Source organism: Stegostoma tigrinum, chromosome 18 (assembly GCF_030684315.1).
Source record: "Stegostoma tigrinum isolate sSteTig4 chromosome 18, sSteTig4.hap1, whole genome shotgun sequence".
In the NCBI taxonomy this organism is placed as follows: domain Eukaryota; kingdom Metazoa; phylum Chordata; class Chondrichthyes; order Orectolobiformes; family Stegostomatidae; genus Stegostoma; species Stegostoma tigrinum.
Genome location: NC_081371.1, coordinates 44,813,177 through 44,831,161, shown reverse-complemented (window position 1 = coordinate 44,831,161; position 17,985 = coordinate 44,813,177). Strand labels below are relative to the sequence as shown.

Sequence of the window (17,985 nt, the reverse complement as noted above, 5' to 3'; positions counted from 1 at the left end):
GTTGCTGGCTAGATGCCAGTGTTGTAGTTGCACTGGAACAGCTTGGCTCGGGTTTGGCTAAGTTGGAAACATAACTCTTCAATTCTACAACCCAGGTTGTTGTCAGGGCCCAAAGCCTTGACAGTATCCAGTGTCCTCAGCTATTTCTTGAAAACAAACAGATTGAATCAAATTGATTGGAGACTGGTACCTATGCAGGAGGCTGAGGTGGATCATCCGCTTGATGCTTCTGATTAAAGATGGTTGCAAATGTTTCAGACTTGTCTTTTGCATTAAAGTTCTGGGATCTCACATCATTGAAAATGAGGATGCTAATGACTTCTTCTCCCCCAGCTAGAGACTTAATTTATGATTGGATGTGGTGCAACTGCAGAGTATGTGAACTCCTTTTTCACTTCATTGATCAAATAACTTTTCAAGATCTTTACTGTTACTTTTGTCCCACGAGTGTCAGCCGTAGCTCAGTTGGTAGCCCTCTTGCCTTTGAGCTGGAAGGCTGTGGTTCAAATCCTTCTCCTTGACTATAAAAGGATATGGTTCCAATGCAGCACAGACGGAGGGTTGCATTTCAGGTAAGATGTTAAACTGAGGCCTTGACTATTCTCTCTTAGATAGAGATAAAAAATTCCATAGCACTATTTCAAAGAAGAGCAAGGAGTTCTCCCTAGAGTCTTGGCCAATATTTGTCCCCCAGTTACCAGCACAAAAAACATCTTCCTTGGTCATTATTGCTTAGCTGTTTGTGAGAGTCAGTATGCATAAATTGCCTGTCATGTTCCATAATAATTCATTCACTGCAGATTTTTCTTAAAAAACTCATTGGTCATGGAAAATACGATATAAATGGAATTCTTTATTAGTATTCTTGTCAAGTGGCTCTTGCAAAGTAACATTGATATAAAGATAAACATTTCTCTCTGTCACACAATTATAATTCTTCTCATCAACATAAAAATAAATGCTTCATTCTATATTCATTTCTGGAAAATGAAGGCCATTGTTATTGGATAAACCACCTTGTTTACAGGATGTGATCTATTGCTCAGATTGGAACAACTGGAGCAAATTGTTGTTTACATGGGAAGCACACGAATGAAGATACCTTTGTTGTTGCTATAATTACTATTGTTACTGTCTTATTTCTCATGAGTGTCAACAATAGCCCTATGTGATACTACAGCACTCCAAACAGAACAAAGGACGAATGCCTACAATATTAGGATCCTGTTCTGTCCAAAATTTCACAGCTTGTGTTGTTCCAAAAGGGCATCCATTTACAAACCATATAAAAATGATGCAGAATCATTAAATATTTTTGAAATAAATCAGCTCTTTCTATATTATGAGTGGTGCACAATTCCAGACACTGAAACTTGCTCCCTGTAAAATGTTTCTTCTGCCTGTAATTTTATTATTAAATCATTTTTAATAATTTCTCACAGGACATCCAAGATGGTCCTTCTGTGAGAATTATTACAAGTGAGTGGGTGAATTTCTGCAGAAATTCAGCTGTGTGTCACACACTGGGCCTTATCTGTCTCCTTCAAGTCTAGCCAACATTTGCAAATTACTAAATGACTGCCGTGTGGAGGATTTATATTTAACAATTTTTGACAAATGTTAGGATCCTCTACAAATTCCCCAAGGCAAATGGCCCACCTAGTTGTCCAAAATAACATGAGAACTTCCTATTAGTAAATGTACTTCACATAGTCTAAAATTCCCTCATCGAAAAAGCATCTTCTTGCCAAAAATATAGTTGAAAGTAAAAAGTTAGAAAATATTACCAATGCCTTTGGGGATTCACAGTTATAGCTGTGCAAATTTTTGATTCAAACAGTCTTGTATTTAAAATTCATTTGGTGTGAAGATTTGACACAGGCTCTAAAAAACAAAATGAGAAACCATTTCCACAATTTCCTTTAAGTTGTCTGCTTTCTTTTAACATAATAGTAATGTATCTCAGTATTTGCAAAGATGACATGAAATCTTAGTTTGATGCGACAGCTTTTAAACTAAATAGTTACCTTTTTCATTGCCTTATGATTCTAGTTGATATTATTGGACAAGTCAGATCTTAGATTGAAAACTGACTTGATAGACCATAATTTGATCTTTTTGAATTTAACATGACGGTCTTTCACTGAAATAAAAGTATGCAATAAATTCCTTCTATAGGAATTTGTGCAATTATACCCACTACAAATTCTCCATTAAATAAGTCATTCTTAAATTCAACTTTGTACACAATGAGACTGATTTGTAACCACCATGCATTAATACTTTCTCCTTCATTAATCTTCATGCATGACAAATAGTATCTTCGACCAGCATGGCTGACCTGCTCCAATGTCTCTCAATATTTTTAGAAGATACCTCTTTGATTTGAACTTAAGGAAATACCTCTCATTCTGAGATAAGGTACTCCTAACCTCCAATGGTCTGATTCTAGAACATAGAACAAGGAACATAGAAAAGTACAGCACAGTACAGGGCCTTCGGCCCACGATGTTGTGCCGTGGAATAATCCGAATCCAAAATTAAAATAACCTAACCTACATTGCCCTCAATTCACTGCTGTCCATGTGCATGTCCAGCAGTCGCTTAAATGTCACTAATGACTCTGCTTCCACGACTACCACTGGTAAACTATTTCATGCGCTCACAACTCTCTGGGTGAAGAACCTCCCTCTGACTTCTCCTCGATACCTTCCTCCTAACACCTTAAAACTATGACCCCTCGTGGCAGTCGATCCTGCCCTGGGGAAAAGTCTCTGGCTATCGACTCTATCCATGCCTCTCATTACCTTGTACACCTCAAAAGGTGTGTACACATTCTCCAGGCCAATATTCGAAAGAAAGATTCTTGATTTGTGTCCTGAACTCTCCTCCTTTCTTAATACATTCTAAGGAAATATGTTCTCTTTGTACTACTGTTATAGTTTTAATACCTTTTTCCTTTTCTGATGTCTCAATTTCTGAAAGTTCTTTCAACATTCCTACCACCAGTTTTCCATTTGGCCTGCAGCAATTGGCTCTGGTGTGTACAGTCTTATCACATTAGAAGCATGTTAACTTCTTTATAACATGTTTTGTTTCCAGCCGTTGTCTTTCATTATTTTGGCATCCTTCTTTTTGTTCCCCAAAACTACTACCTCTTCCATCTACACGGTTTTCCATTCCTATGATTTCCTTGTGGATTCCCATATGACCATCACCCCACATGTAACCAAGACAACAAAATGTGAGGCTGGATGAACACAGCAGGCCAAGCCGCATCCTAGGAGCACAAAAGCTGACGTTTCGGGCCTAGACCCTTGATTCCCACATGTAACCGTCTGTTTGAGAAAAGGCAGGTACATAATCTGCCATTATCATTGCCTCTCTGGTCTTTAACATTGATTTTTTTTTAAAGTTTGCAGGAATGTTGTTTCTAAATTCTTTCATGATCATAATTTCCCTTACATTCTCAAAATGTATCCCTATCTTTAGCCATTGATGCCAGATTCTACAGCATTTATTTCGTCTGCGCATTTTGGATAATTATTCGACTAGGTTTCCTTTTTGTAATCCTAAATTTTAATTGATAAGGTGGACGAAGCTGTTAGGATAACCACTGTTTGCAAAGACTCTGTATAGTGTTCTTCTCCATATAGGCTGCACAAACAATAGTTATTCTAACAGCTTTGTCCATCGATGCCTGGCAAACAAACACCAAGAAGACACTGTATGCCCCAGCAAACTGGCCACCCTACCCTACATTAGAAACACATCAGAACTGACTACAAGACTTCTTCAACCTCTTGGAGAGACTTAGAGTGAGCACACACTATGGTACAAAGCCAGAAACAAGGCTGTCCCCATGACAGACCAGACCATATAAATTCAGAGAAGGACACAACAACAGTGCTTCAATTGAGGCAACACAGCACTGACGATGTGACCCAGAAGGAAGATGAAGCATTTGCACGAAAACCAGTCAGTTCGGCGAACCAACCAACAACTTTAACATAGGTATGATTTTTTTTCTACAAAGGCATTACGCAAACCACAAGGGAAAAGTCACAGCTGCCAGTGTGGCCTAGACGCGTTCTGCACGTGTGCACTTTGTAGGAGTGTAGATTCAATTCCCACTACAGATTTACTAATTATGAAAACAGTATCTCACATAAAGATTGGAGAATGGTTTCCAAAAATTGCATCATGCTCCAAAATACATATTGTATAAAGCTTTCACTTTGACAAAGATAAACTGAAAAGCAATTTCAGTGCAACCAGCTTACATCGATGACATATACAGACTGATGCAAGATCTCAATAAATATGATATACTTCATCCTTCGGGGCATTACAGAGTCATAGTGCTGTACAGCAAAGAAACAGACCCTTTGGTCCAACTTGTCTACGCCAACCTGATATTCTAAACTGATCTTGTCCCACATGCCAGTATTTGGCCATCTGCCTCCAAACCCTTCCTATTCGTGGACCCGTCCAGATGCTTTCTGTAACTGTCCTGCCTCCATCACGTCTTCGGGCAATTCCTTCCGTATACGCACCACCCTCTGCATGAAAAAACTGCCCCTCAGGTCCCTTCTAAATCTTTCCCCTCTCACCTTAAACCTATGCCCTCTACCGTGGGAGAAAGACTTTGGCTATTCACTCTAACTATGTCCCTTATGATTTTATAAACCTCTATAAAGGTCACCCCTCAGCCTATAATGTTCCATGGAAAATAGCCCTGCCTATTCAGCCTCTCCCTATAGCTCAAACCCTCCAGTCCAAGAAAACAAATAAATGGAACACTATTAGGGGGAATAAAAATGATGTAATTGCAACATAATTTCTATGACAAATAGTATTGAGAAAATAAAATTACTCATTTTACTTTACATCAGCAGGATGGACTTCAGCTACATATTATGGGGTATTACATTATAGATCTGGATCTTGTGGTTTTAATGACAGTAAAATTGTTAGCATTCACCATCATCATCATGTGAAATCGACAGCAACTTCTGATCTCTGCTGTAATGTTATTGATTGGATATGACTGCAACAAATGACAATCACAACACTGACAGTTCAGTACAGTGATTATTCCCTGCATTAACACTAATTCGAATAACCCATGGTATTCTTTTAACCCGTCAATTTTAATCATCTGGCTAACTTACTTTGAAACATTTGGCCATCTCACCTTCAATCATTAACTACAGTCATGAATTTCATACTCTCAGAACCCTCAAAGTAAAGATTTCTAACCTGCTTATTTACTCATTGCAGCTTGTAACGTTTTCATTGGAGCGGTTCAGCTGTTCAAATGTCCTTTCCCTATGGACCTCCAAGATAATGGCATCATTGAACTGTTTGCAGTCTTTTACTGGTTGGGGGTGGGGGAGGGGATAGTCAGAAGCTGCAAGGCAATCCTTGCTGGCAGAAATATAATTCAAGTGTTTACTGTTCTAAAGGCATAAGGAACAGGAATTTGCGCCGGAATTGATGACCAATCTGTCACAACTCACTGTCGTTACTCCACAGAAACCTTAGGAGCTCACACTCATATGGAAAATTGAGATAATGTACAGAAAATCAGAAGTTGTTGTCAGTGGCTTTTTTCAGGGCTTGGAGCACGACCAGCCTTGAATCAATGGAATAGATAAAGATTTTGACTCTTGTACTGCTACCTGCATGTAAAACACTTGAAAAAAATCATCTTGTTGATAATGCTGCAACAGATGTGTTAGCTTCATCATTGTTACCATCACTAGTCGATGTGAAAAGTTCCATTTTAAGTCACTTAGTGCATCATGAAGAGCCAAAGTGCTCCTTTAGGTATCACAAAGACATCTCAAATTTTACAAATGCTTCCTTCTCTTTTGCAACGATGGACAGGATCACCTTCTACTCTGAACTGATCTTTAACCAACTGCTGGAACTCTTTCCAAATTTCTGACGGCCTGTCACCAAATCCCTACCAACCAGGGAATGAGAATATAGGGTGACTTGGACAGGCTAGGTGAGTGGACGGATGCATGGCAGATGCAGTTTAATATGGATAAATGTGCAGTTATCCACTTTGGTGGCAAGAACAGGAAGGCAGATTACTATCTGAATGGACTCAAGTTAGGTAAAGGGGTCGTACAACGAGATTTGGGTGCTCTTGTACATCAGTCAATGAAAGCAAGCAGGCAGTGAAGAAAGCTAATAGCATGCTGGCCTTCATGACAAGAGGAATTGAGTCGAGGAGCAGAGAGGTCCTTCTGCAGCTGTACAGGGCTCTGGTGAGACCGCACCTAGAGTATTGTGTGCAGTTTTGGTCTCCAAATTTGAGGAAGGACATTCTGGCTATTGAAGGAGTGCAGCGTAGGTTCACGAGGTCAATTCCCAGAATGGCGGGACTATCATATGTTGAAAGATTGGAGCGACTGGGCTTGTATACACTTGAGTTTAGAAGGATGAGAGGGGATCTGATTGAGGCGTATAAGATTATTAAGGGATTGGACACTCTGGAGGCAGGAAGCATGTTTCCGCTGATCGGTGAGTCCAGAACCAGAGGACACAGTTTAAAAATAAGGGATAGGCCATTTAGAACAGAGTTGAGGAAAGACTGCTTCGCCCAGATAGTGGTGGATATATGGAATGCTCTGGCCCAGAAAGCAGTGGAGGCCAACTCTCTGGATGCTTTCAAGAAAGAGATAGACAGAGCTCTTAAAGATAGTGGAATCAAGGGTTATGGGGATAAGGCAGGAACAGGATACTGATTGTGGATGATCAGCCGTGATCATAATGAATGGTGGTGCTGGCTCGAAGGGCCGAATGGCCTACTCCAGCACCTATTGTCTATTGGTTCTGACCAGGAGATAGCAAGAACTGCTGATGCTGGAGTCAGAGTCGATACAGTGTCGAGCTGGAGGAACACAGCAGCATCAGAGGAGTAGGAGAGTCGACATTTCGGGCACAGGCCCTGGATCTGACCAACGTGAGCACAGGACTCCTTGAATATTTACATAAGTGAGGCCTTGTCCTTAACATCACTCAGATTTTCAGATCCTGGACTCATCGTGTGAGATGCCTGTTTAGGGTTCATGAGCAGTGTGCCTCTCCCAAACTTTAAAATTGGGGCTTATGCCAAGTGTTAGCTTGTTGTTTCAATGTTTGGTTATCCTAAATGGGGTTTCTTACCACTCCCACATCGATTAGTTCATTCAGCAGTTGATAAGGCCACAGTTTTACATCCAATATCGACAAACATAAATTCACCATATTCTGTATTGTGTCATACCACTTTCTGATGCCCATTTATTCGTTCTCTAAAAATTTTGGATATATTAGACTAAAGCTAACCTCACATTTACCTCCATAGTCACAAATATTTTAATTATGGACCTAATTAAAAGCAAATTTGTCATGCTAATGCAAAAGAAAAGCTGTAGTAAACATTTACACTAATAATTTACCCGGTTATATAACCCACTTGCAACTGATGTTTAGTCCCAATTTTCATTCTTTTCAAAGTAGGCCATAAAGGACATAATACAATACTTCTTATTTCTTCTCAAATTTCCACTTTTCTAAAAGTTTAGATAATTTACCTTTCTTGAAGGCAAGCTGGCTTCATTTTGAATGGTGAGGGACCAGAAGAAACACATGGCTTGATTTCTGGCACAGGCCGACCCTGGGGATCAATGTTAACACTTACAGTGCCAGAAACAGAGCCAGGCTGTACCATACTGTTTGCAACTTTAACTTCTGGCTGTGACTGCTGCACAGGAACAGAGGAAAGATTGATTGACTGATGCTGTTGTTTGTCCTGGTTGACTTGAAAGTGAAGTTTTTCCTTCAACCTGTATAGGAACTGATAGATATAAAAACAGCACTGAGTTATGGAAAAGTTGAATGACTAAACACAGGATTTAATACAGTCTTCTTATACAACTAAATGTAATGTGGAATGATGACTCAAGAGCCAAACTGAACAGATGTGTTTAAGGGAAACTAGATAAGCAGTTGAGGAAAACATAAATAAAGAGCTCCGAGTGAAATTTTGAAAGATGATGGAAAGCTCAACTGGACCATAAGTGCTAGAAGGTACTGCTTAGGTCAAATAACCTGTTTTTTGCACTGTATATTCTATACAGTTTTGCCTAAATAAGCCCTTCCATCATGATAGTTCTACACCATTGTGTGCACAGACTTTTATCACTCATGAACATTAATGAACCAGATGGGTGTATTTTTTGAGTGGCTGTTGATAGTGGTTACATTGTCATCATAAGGCAAGCTCCTTATTCCAGATTTTATTGAATTTAAATTTCTCCATCTGCCATGGTGTGATCTGAACCAACATGCCTACAACATTGACAAAAATAGAAATTGCTGGAAAAACAAATCAGGTCTGGCAGCACCTGTGGAGAGAAATCAATGTTAATGTTTCGGGTCAAGAGACCCTTCATCAGAATTTCTACTTTTGTCTCCGATTTATAGCACCCACAGTTCTTTTGTTTTTTTATTTGTCCAGAACATTGGTCTGGGATTCAGGATTACAAGCCCCAGTGACACAACAACTATTCCATCAGGTCCCCAATATCATCATATAATCATTTATATACATTTCACACATTTTATATACATAATAATTCAAATGACACTGAACTACCTTTCCCCAAACCAAATCGTTTGAAATAGTAACATATACAATCACAGGTTGGCAACTGACCTCTCTTTCTGTATCTATCAGTACTGACTAAGTCATTATGTACTCATGTTAATTTCTCTTAATGTCCCTCTCCTTCAGCAGAGGAAGAACATTAACAACCAGAGTGAATATGCACAAACAGCGGGTGGGGGATAACTATCATTTGGATCCTGAGCTGGCAGGAGACGGAGGGCAAGGTACCTATGCTGAAGAGGAGATTGGGTATCCACAGCCATCTCGTGAGAAGTCAGCCAAGCAGCTACTGCCAGCCACACATCAAATCGTAATGTCTTAATAAAACCTTGGGTAAAAGGTGTTGGCTGACAACACCAGCAAACTTCATGTTTTTCAGTGCAGTCTCCACATCCACTCCAAAGCACGGCTAGCCTCATGGCAAACCATCAAGGCCTTTCCTCCACCCTCCATAAGGTCAGAGCCATTCACCTCTGAGTTATCTATAGTTGGTTCAGGGTCCCATAGTTGAAGGAGGAAGAGACGGTCAAGGGCTCTGACACTCAGAACTGCTGGAGCACAGGTTCCTACTAGTACAGACAATGAGCTTCAGGTCATGGATATTAATGAACTGAGGGAGACGCAGTGGCAAATAAGGAACATCTGGCAGAGGTTCTAGAGGTCATGTGGAGACTGGGAATGTGCCCAAGCTTGATCTGATGTTGTGGCTCCAACATTTTGAGTACTTAACAGATGGAGAGAGCCAGGACCAGCAAAACTGCCAGTAAGTTCGCATTGAAATCTTAACTCCATCATTTAAGCTCTGGTTGGTTTCAAGTCATTAATCATCATTGGGTGCCCTTTTCCTTCAAGGGAGGTGGAGTGACAGATAAGCACTCAAGGTTGCAATCTCAGGATACTCCAGGATCCGTCACCCCACCTGCCCTCTGCCAGGGACCCAAACGCCTCCAGTAGGACAGGCCAAGGAGATTGCAGCAGCCTGTTTGCAGAAGACACACCGCAGGCAGGAGCCTTCTAGGTCAGTATAGTTTACCTACAAAAGGCAATGTGGCAAAGCAGCCAACAGGATTCCTCAAACACTGCTGCAGCCACCAAGATGGCAACAAAATAACAGTGGAGAGAGAAAGATTAAAGACTTTTGGAGTCACTCTGGGTGCATGGTCTCAACTTTCGCAAAACCAGTCTACCTGTTGGGTTAAAGTGGTCGAACACGAAAGTACTGATCCAGGAAGAAGTATTAGAAATGAGATGTACATTTCCCAATTGAGATCTTGGCATTGTCAAGCTCCCTTCTTGGGCTCCTGTCTTGGGTGAATTTCTGCCGTACAGTTACGTCTACATGATTAACCCGTGACTGGATTTCCCTTTTCTGGCCTTGATTGTCTCCCAATGTGGTAATTAGTACTGGCTGACTCTTGGCAGCTTTCGTTATCCATTCCTGAGATAACAGCCTTCCAACCTATAGCCTGCATGTCAGTTTCACCCCCAAATTCTTAACTTTCAGATGCACAGGCCAACAAATGCTCTGCAAGGTGAATGTGGATAACATCAGCACCATTACAGTTGATTCTTAGCTGCCCTTCTGGTTACAGGTCAATGAATGATGGGGCATGGTTGGGATGTTGGTGTTTGCAGCTGAAATAATTTCTTTGCCTTTGTTCTCCAGTGAGGGTTTCCCTTCAGCAAAGCCCTTAACTGAGTGCTCACATAATGATATTTTTCACTTTCTGTTTTGTTTCCTTCAGTTGGGTGTGTTTGTGCTGTGCAAGAATACATACAAACAGATTTCAGGGCCCCTCCCAGTCACACTGTCCATTCTTGAATTTATCTTCTTTTGCAAAAAAAATTGAAAAAGACAGTGGTTCTAAATTTTTCCCTTGATTCTTTCACCTCTATCCTCCCTGTTTAAAATACACTTTCCTCCGATAACTGTTCACGCCTTTTCTCTTTCCACTGACATCCCGTGTCCTTCCTCAACTTCCCCCTGTGCTATCAGCCCATTCATGACCTCTCTCAATATTCCTGCTTCTGCAGAAACAATCCAATCATTATCACAATCACCAATCAAAAGCTATCCATTATGCTACCCAATTCCTGTTATATCACTGGACCATACATTCAACCTTCTCCATCCTATTGTCTTTTCCACCAAACGGCAAAAATTTGGAGCCATACTGTTGAAATATTTAAAATACAAAGGGGAAAAAAATTTAACTTGGACAACACTGTTTCGCTGTTGTTAGACTGGACAACTGGTACACGCAGAACCTGATAGTATTTTGCATGTGGTTCAAGGCAACTTTCCACTCCAAAGCCTTTAATTGAAAATCAATTAGTTATTTTATATTAACTCGCAGTTTTGATAAAAGACTGTTTTGAACATTTCTGAACACTTATGCAGGAAAGGAATGCAAAAAATCTCTGAAAAATTCAGTGTGACAGAAATGATTAATATACATGTGTAATTAATTGTGTAAGTTGCACAAAAAACCCGAATTACAACTACAAAAGCTAAGATTTAGATCTTTGTTTCATCCTAGAGTACACTACTTAATTGCAAATTGCACAATTAAGATAAGGAATCTTACCATTAAACATGTAATGACAATAACAAAGGCAGTGAGGAAGATAACCACAGCATAGACTCCTTCTTTATTCCAAATCCCATCCCTCCCATGTTCTCCATGCACAACATTTTTCTGAAATGAAGCACAAGATTGACATTAGTCCAGATTGCTACATATCTGTTACGCTTTGCACTTTCTTTTACAACAATTTACCTATAATGTATCCAAGTTCAAACCACGAAAGCTATTAGGACAGATGCACTTGTCAAAAATATTTACCAATCTGTTTTTGAAACGGAATTCTAATTTTTTTTGTCATTTCAAATAAAGTCAAATCTGTCAGGATCAAAGACCAGTTTAATCAACATGATAAAAATTACTTAAAGGGCTTCAATGCTTTTATCATGAGAACACCTGACTCTTAAAATATGATTCTTTAAATTGATTTCATGGACATCACATAACCTCCTCCTGTAGCAGCTGAGAATATTTGCCTAGAAAATTTGATCATAGTTAACATTTATCCTTTTCCTTCCTCCTTATCCCATCAGTTCATTCCTCTTTCCATTTCCTTTGATGTGGATATTGACTCCGTGCTGGTTTTTGTTTCTAAGAATGCACCAAAATCACATCCAGAGAGTTTTTAAATGTGAGCCTAGACATGTGAGCATTAGCATGCTGTTTTTAACACAGAGACAGAATATTCTTTTTCACTTTTTTTTTCCTGGGATGTTTATTGTCCTTGAGAAAGCTGTGCTGAGCTGCAGTCCCTTCTGGCTGGGAAATGACCAGTACTCTGTTAGGTAGGGAACTCCAGGTTTTATGACCTATTGATGACATAGCTCCAATTCAAGGTATATGTGAATTAGAGTGGAACTTGGAGATGATAAACTTCTGCTTGGCTTCTCCTTCTAGGAAGTAAAAATTAAGGTTAGGGAATAAAATAACTTTATGAGTTTCTGTAAGAAGGCAACGAGTGGTGGTTGATGGAAAATATTCAGCCTGGAGTCAGGTCACTAGTGGTGTGCCTCAAGGATCTGTTTTGGGACCACTGCTGTTTGTCATTTTTATAAATGACTTGGACGCAGGCATAGGTGGATGGGTTAGTAAGTTTGCAGATGACACCAAAGTCGGTGGAGTGGTGGACAGTGTGGAAGAATGTTGCAGGTTGCAGGGAGACTTGGATAAGCTGCAGAATTGGGCTGAAAAGGTGGCAAATAGAGTTCAATACAGATAAATGTGAGGTGATTTACTTTGGGAGGAATAATAGGAAGGCAGAATACCGCGTAAATGGAAAGATTCTTGGTAGTGACATAGATCCATGAAAGTTGCCACCCAGGTTGATAGTGCTATTAAGAAGGCTTACGGTGTGTTAGGTTTTATTGGTAGAGGGATTGAGTACCGGAGCCGTGATGTCATGCTGCAACTGTACAAAACGCTAGTGCGGCCTCATTTGGAATGTTGCATGCAGTTCTGGTCGCCCCTTTACAGGAAGGATGTGGAAGCATTGGAAAAGGTGCAGAGGAGATTTAGCAGGATGTTGCCTGGTCTGGAGCGCAGACTCTATGAAGAAAGACTGAGGAACTTGGGTCTGTTCTCATTGGAGAGAAGGAGACTAAGAGGAGATTTAATAGAGACATACAAGATGATCAGAGGATTAGGTAAGGTGGACAGTGAGAGTCTTTTTCCGAGGATGATGACTTCAGCTTGTACAAGGGGGCATAGCTACAAAATGAGGGGTGATAGATTTAAGACAGATGTCAGAGGCAGGTTCTTTACTCAGAGAGTGGTAAGGGCGTGGAACCTGCCTGCCAATGTAGTTAACTCAGCCACATTAGGGGCATTTAAACAGTCCTTGGATAAACATATGGATAATGATGGGATAGTATAGGAGGATGGGCTTAGATTAGTTCACAGGTCGGCGCAACATTGAGGGCCGAAGGCCCTGTTCTATGTTGTATTGTTCTATGTTCTACGTTTCTGTGCATGTTGCACCACTGGTGGAGAGGGTGACTGTTTAAGGTGGTGGATAAGGTGGCAATGGATGGTAGCAAGAACTGCAGATTAGGCATGGAGACAGAGATGGCGGAAAAAGAGTTCGACATCCAGATGTGAATGGAATTCATTGATGAGTGGGTGCAAGGGAATAATGACGGGCCCTGAACCATAACACTGACTTTCCTACTCCTCTGATTGCTGTGTTCCTCCAGCTCCACATTGTGTTGACTTGGACAATGGATGGTATTGCACTTCCTGAATGCTGCTGCTGTTCTCCTCCAAGTTGATGGAGAATTTTCCATTACACTGCTAAATTGTGCCCTGTAGGTGGTGGACAGATTTTGGGGAACCGGGAGGTGAATTACTCGCTGCAGAATATGCAGCCTCTGAATTGCATTTGTCAGTGTAGTATTATGTGGTTTGTGTTGTTTTTAATGGTCAAAAGGTGAGCCTCAAAGTATTGTGGTGGAGAATGCATGATAATACTATTGATTGTCAATGGGATCTGCCAAGATGGCCTTCTTTCTGAACTTGGGCAGCACCAATATTACTTGTTACTTATTGGTCCAAATTCTCAATATTGCTCTTGTTGGATGATTTTATTATGCGAAGAGTCCTGGTCCTCAAAACTAGATAAGCATCCATGCAAGCTTTTTCACCAGGGCTTGGTTGAAGAGAAATTAAAAACATAGGATATGAAGCAGTTCTTACATAATGAAATTTAGTGATGTTATGCTGTCAACTGGCACAGACTGCATATTCAAAAAAAGAAACCTTCCTGGCTGGTGTATCTCAACAGTTCATACTGGAGTCCAATCCTTCCCCTAACACAATAGCAACACATGCCCATTTGAGGTAGATTTTGTCTAACAGCAGCTTAAAGTGGAAATACCAGTGAAATGTTTCCTTTCCTAACTTATTGCATTACCAGACTGAATAAACTTGAGTAATTTATGTCAGACAGAGCTGAACCTAGGACGTTTACAACCTATATTTCACATTATTAATGAGTCAAACTAGGTAGTTAAAAAAAACCATCACTTGATTTCCATTGTGATAAATTGCAGTGAAAGTTTTAATAGCGTATTTCCATAAATTCATTTTCAAATATTTAAAATCAGGTGATGGACTAGACACTCTAATTAAAACCGCTTTCAACCCCATTAATCAAACAAAACGAGGCTAACACTCTTAAATTTATTAAAGATATTTTTAAGTGCAACTTCTTTTTAAAAATTATATTCCAAAGCACTAGTCAAGTGCTCTGTTCAACGGCAGATTTTACATTCACTACTTTGTAAATGAGTTTGAAATGAAACTTAATCAAACTCCTTCTGAAAACAAGCATGATCCTGAGTGTAATTTGTACCCATCACTTCTCCTGCTGACAGTTAATAAAAGGAATTTTCCCCGTTGCAGTACTTGGAATTGTACACTTCAAAACACAATTATTTTCAGCCATTTCTCTCGCCACCTACGTAATGTGATTTATTGAAGAGTCTTAGTAATAAACTGTTGAAATCAACTGTAACAAATGTGTTTGCAAATGGCCCTTCTCAGCTTTGTGATAAAACAACAGACACTGCTGCTGTCAAACCAAAAACTTTCTTTTTATGAAAGCGGGTGCACTGTGAAAATATGACCTTTAAAATCCTTATGATTTGTCTGACATCACACTCATTCATTCAGGGTTCAAAAAGATATAAATGCTGATGTAATGAACAAGAAGACTGCTGTTTATTTGTCTGTCAAGGCACACCATGCTTTGAGTCCAAATGTCTTTTCAATGAGGCAGTGCGACAACAAAGAAGGAGAGACGGGTTCAGCGAAATGAAAACACTTGGACAAAATTTGCGACCCTGAGCAGATGTCACTCTTGAATTGAGGGGCAGTGATGTTGATGATATCAGCTCCACCCTTCCTAATGTTGCCTTGTTGTAATAAACCACTCGCAGCCAAGTATAATATTACAAAGCTCTTTAATGGTGTGATTAATTTTCAAAGAACTTGGCTCTTTCGTGGATGTACAGCTGCAAATAAGCGTGTCACGTACAGGTGCTTTATTGCATGTGTTAGTGTTACATAACTGTGCTGGGTCAAAAGTTGCATCTGCAACTTGGACCGTCATGCCTTACCTGTAGTTTTTCACCTATAATTTTTCCTCTAACTTCTTAGAAAATTTAAAGTTTGCTAAACATCATGTTTAACCCCAGAATTAACAGTGTTCAAAAGACAAACAAATAAATTGTAGCACTGGAATACAGAGAAATCATCACAGTTTTTTTTCCACAAAGGAGAAGATGAAGCTTATGGATAATTAGAAGATTATTTCCTTACAGCCCAGTTCATGGTCATAGTTTTGTGTTTTGGACAGATAACAAAATAGCATCTGCAGGAGGAAGTCTGAAATGCACACATTAGTTGGATCTTAATTCCATCCTCTGTGTCGAGTTTGCTAGGGTAGTATTTATTCAAGAGAGTGGGTGATTGTTGGGGACCCAGCCACCTTCCCACTTCCACCTCTGTAAAATCTTCTGTGGGAAGTCTCATGAATGGCCTTTGACATTCATGTCTACCACCATCAATTCGTAGTGACAGCAGCATATACCAGATATAAAATGCATTACAACCAAGGACATTTGGATGGCATCTTTCATATCCATGGCCACTGGCACCCAGGAAAACAAGGGGAGCAGGCACATGGGAATACTACCACCTATGGAATACTGCGTTCCTGAACTGCTTCATCACATCTCATGCAAGTACACCATAGTGCTTTTAGGAAAGGAGTTACTCTCAAAACTACATACCATCCCGATTTGGAACTATATCACTGTTCCTTCTCTGTCGCTGGATCACAGCACTGCAATTCCTTTCTGAACAGCACTCTAGCATGCTTGTTTGGAGATGCAGTGAAGCAGTTCAAGAAGGCAGAACCATGCCAACTTCTCAAAGGCAATTAGAGATCGGTAATAAACACTGGCCTTGATAGTGATATTCACGCGCAGTGGAATAATAGAAAAAGTTTTCAATTTTCTCTTTTCATTTCACTCATTTATTTCACTCCTTTCTGAATATCATTCTCTTTTAGAGTTTTAAAAGTGTTGTCGTGGAAAGCATGCATGTCACAGTTATGGCTGTGTGAATGTGGCGATCACATCACCATGCAAACTGTTAATCAATCCCTTTTCATGGAAATTAGGATAGGTGATTTGTGTTGATCTAGCCAGCGACACACAGATCGCACTAACAAACCTCTAAAACAAATGCCCTTCACTAACCTGTAAGTCTACAACTCTGCATGAATACAACTTAACAAAATCAAACTGACCAATGAAACTCTACCAGGACTCAACCTGCAAACAACGTTATCAAACAAAACTGGCTCACCAAGCAGTAGGTCCGCTCTAGTACAAAACAGCCAAACTAATCAACATTTTGCCATCTTCCATTCTGAGAGAGTAAAAAACTAGCAGACATGCAGACAACAGTCATGCTCACAAGAAACAAAGATTAATCAACTCCATCAACCAGAATCCCTTTGATCATTGCTTACAATCAATTGCTTACTAAACATTACGTTGGGAAGGACCATCATAGAATTTCTTTGTTTTTCTCATTTTTTGGTTTGGAACTGTCAGCTGAAATTGAAAGTTGAACCTTGAATTTATTTTTATTGGTTCATGGATGTTGGCATAACTGGCTATAAAAGAGCAGAAAACCAGTAAAATACTGGTAATACTTGGAAATGAACACACTTGTCATACTGGAGCTACATTTTGAAGTGCGCAAGATGAGTTGGGCCAGAACGTGCCGCTCACAGGTTTTACGGTGATTTTTTCTGGCTCGTCCATTATTTATTACTCAGCCCCACTGTTGCCTTACAGAATTTGCAAAAGCAAAATTGCCTAGAAGCTAGCGAAATTTATCACTAAACCTTACTTTAATGACGTATTTAGTTTGATTCTTAGTTTAATATCAATGTTTAATATTGAAATGCATTAATTTAGCTGTTCTTACATTAACTACATTTTTAATTGACTATTGTTTGCTTATTTAATATTATTATATTTGATGGACCACCCACTGCTCACTAATTTAAGTAATAGAACATAGAAAAGTACAGCACAGTACAGGCCCTTTGGCCCATGATGTTGTGCCATGGAATAATCCTAATCCAAAAATAAAATAACCTAACCTACATTCCCCTCAATTCACTGCTGTCCATGTGCATGTCCAGCAGTCACTTAAATGTCACGAATGACTCCGCTTCCATGACTACAATCTACAAACTAATATGCTGCTACATTGTTGTTTTTTGGGTTTCCTATTTCTGGGGTGTTGGTATGAGTTGTGCTGCAGTAATTTACGAGAAACTCTATTACGATATTCCATGTGTTGGTATGCCTACTGTTCTATAGTTAAACTGATTTAATGATGCCTGCTGTCCTGTTAATTCATTAATGTACTGGTGCCCCCTGCTCCATCAGTTTGTTCCTTTGCTTCTGATCCTATTATCATATGAATTTGATTCATTGGCACCTCTTTAAATTTAATTTGTTTGCGCCTGCTGCCCTATCTGTGCTGCTATTAACTTGTTGGTGCATGTTGCTTTATCATGCTATTAAGTGGTGTCTGCTGCTCCACTCATTTAATCATTGACTGATTCCAATTTTGTTGGCAAGCTCATATGAAATAGAAGCAGTAATAGGCTAAACCTGCACTGCATTCATGGCTGGTTTGATTGCATAA

General features: G+C 39.8%; 1 protein-coding gene across 6 annotated transcripts in view; it reads right to left on the bottom strand.

Annotated features, from left to right (window-relative positions):
- LOC125460908 (receptor-type tyrosine-protein phosphatase R-like) overlaps positions 1–17,985 on the bottom strand; it is a 200,263-nt gene that overhangs the window by 125,351 nt on the left and 56,927 nt on the right. For 5 of the 6 annotated variants that reach the window (XM_059652486.1, XM_048549117.2, XM_048549119.2 and 2 more), the window contains 2 exons: positions 11,257–11,367; positions 7,593–7,855 (listed from right to left, as the gene is read on the bottom strand). In XM_059652486.1, the coding sequence (XP_059508469.1) occupies positions 7,593–7,855; positions 11,257–11,367 (374 nt within the window). The remainder of the gene's footprint in view (positions 1–7,592; positions 7,856–11,256; positions 11,368–17,985) is intronic. The other variant, XM_048549121.2, reaches the window with a different exon arrangement.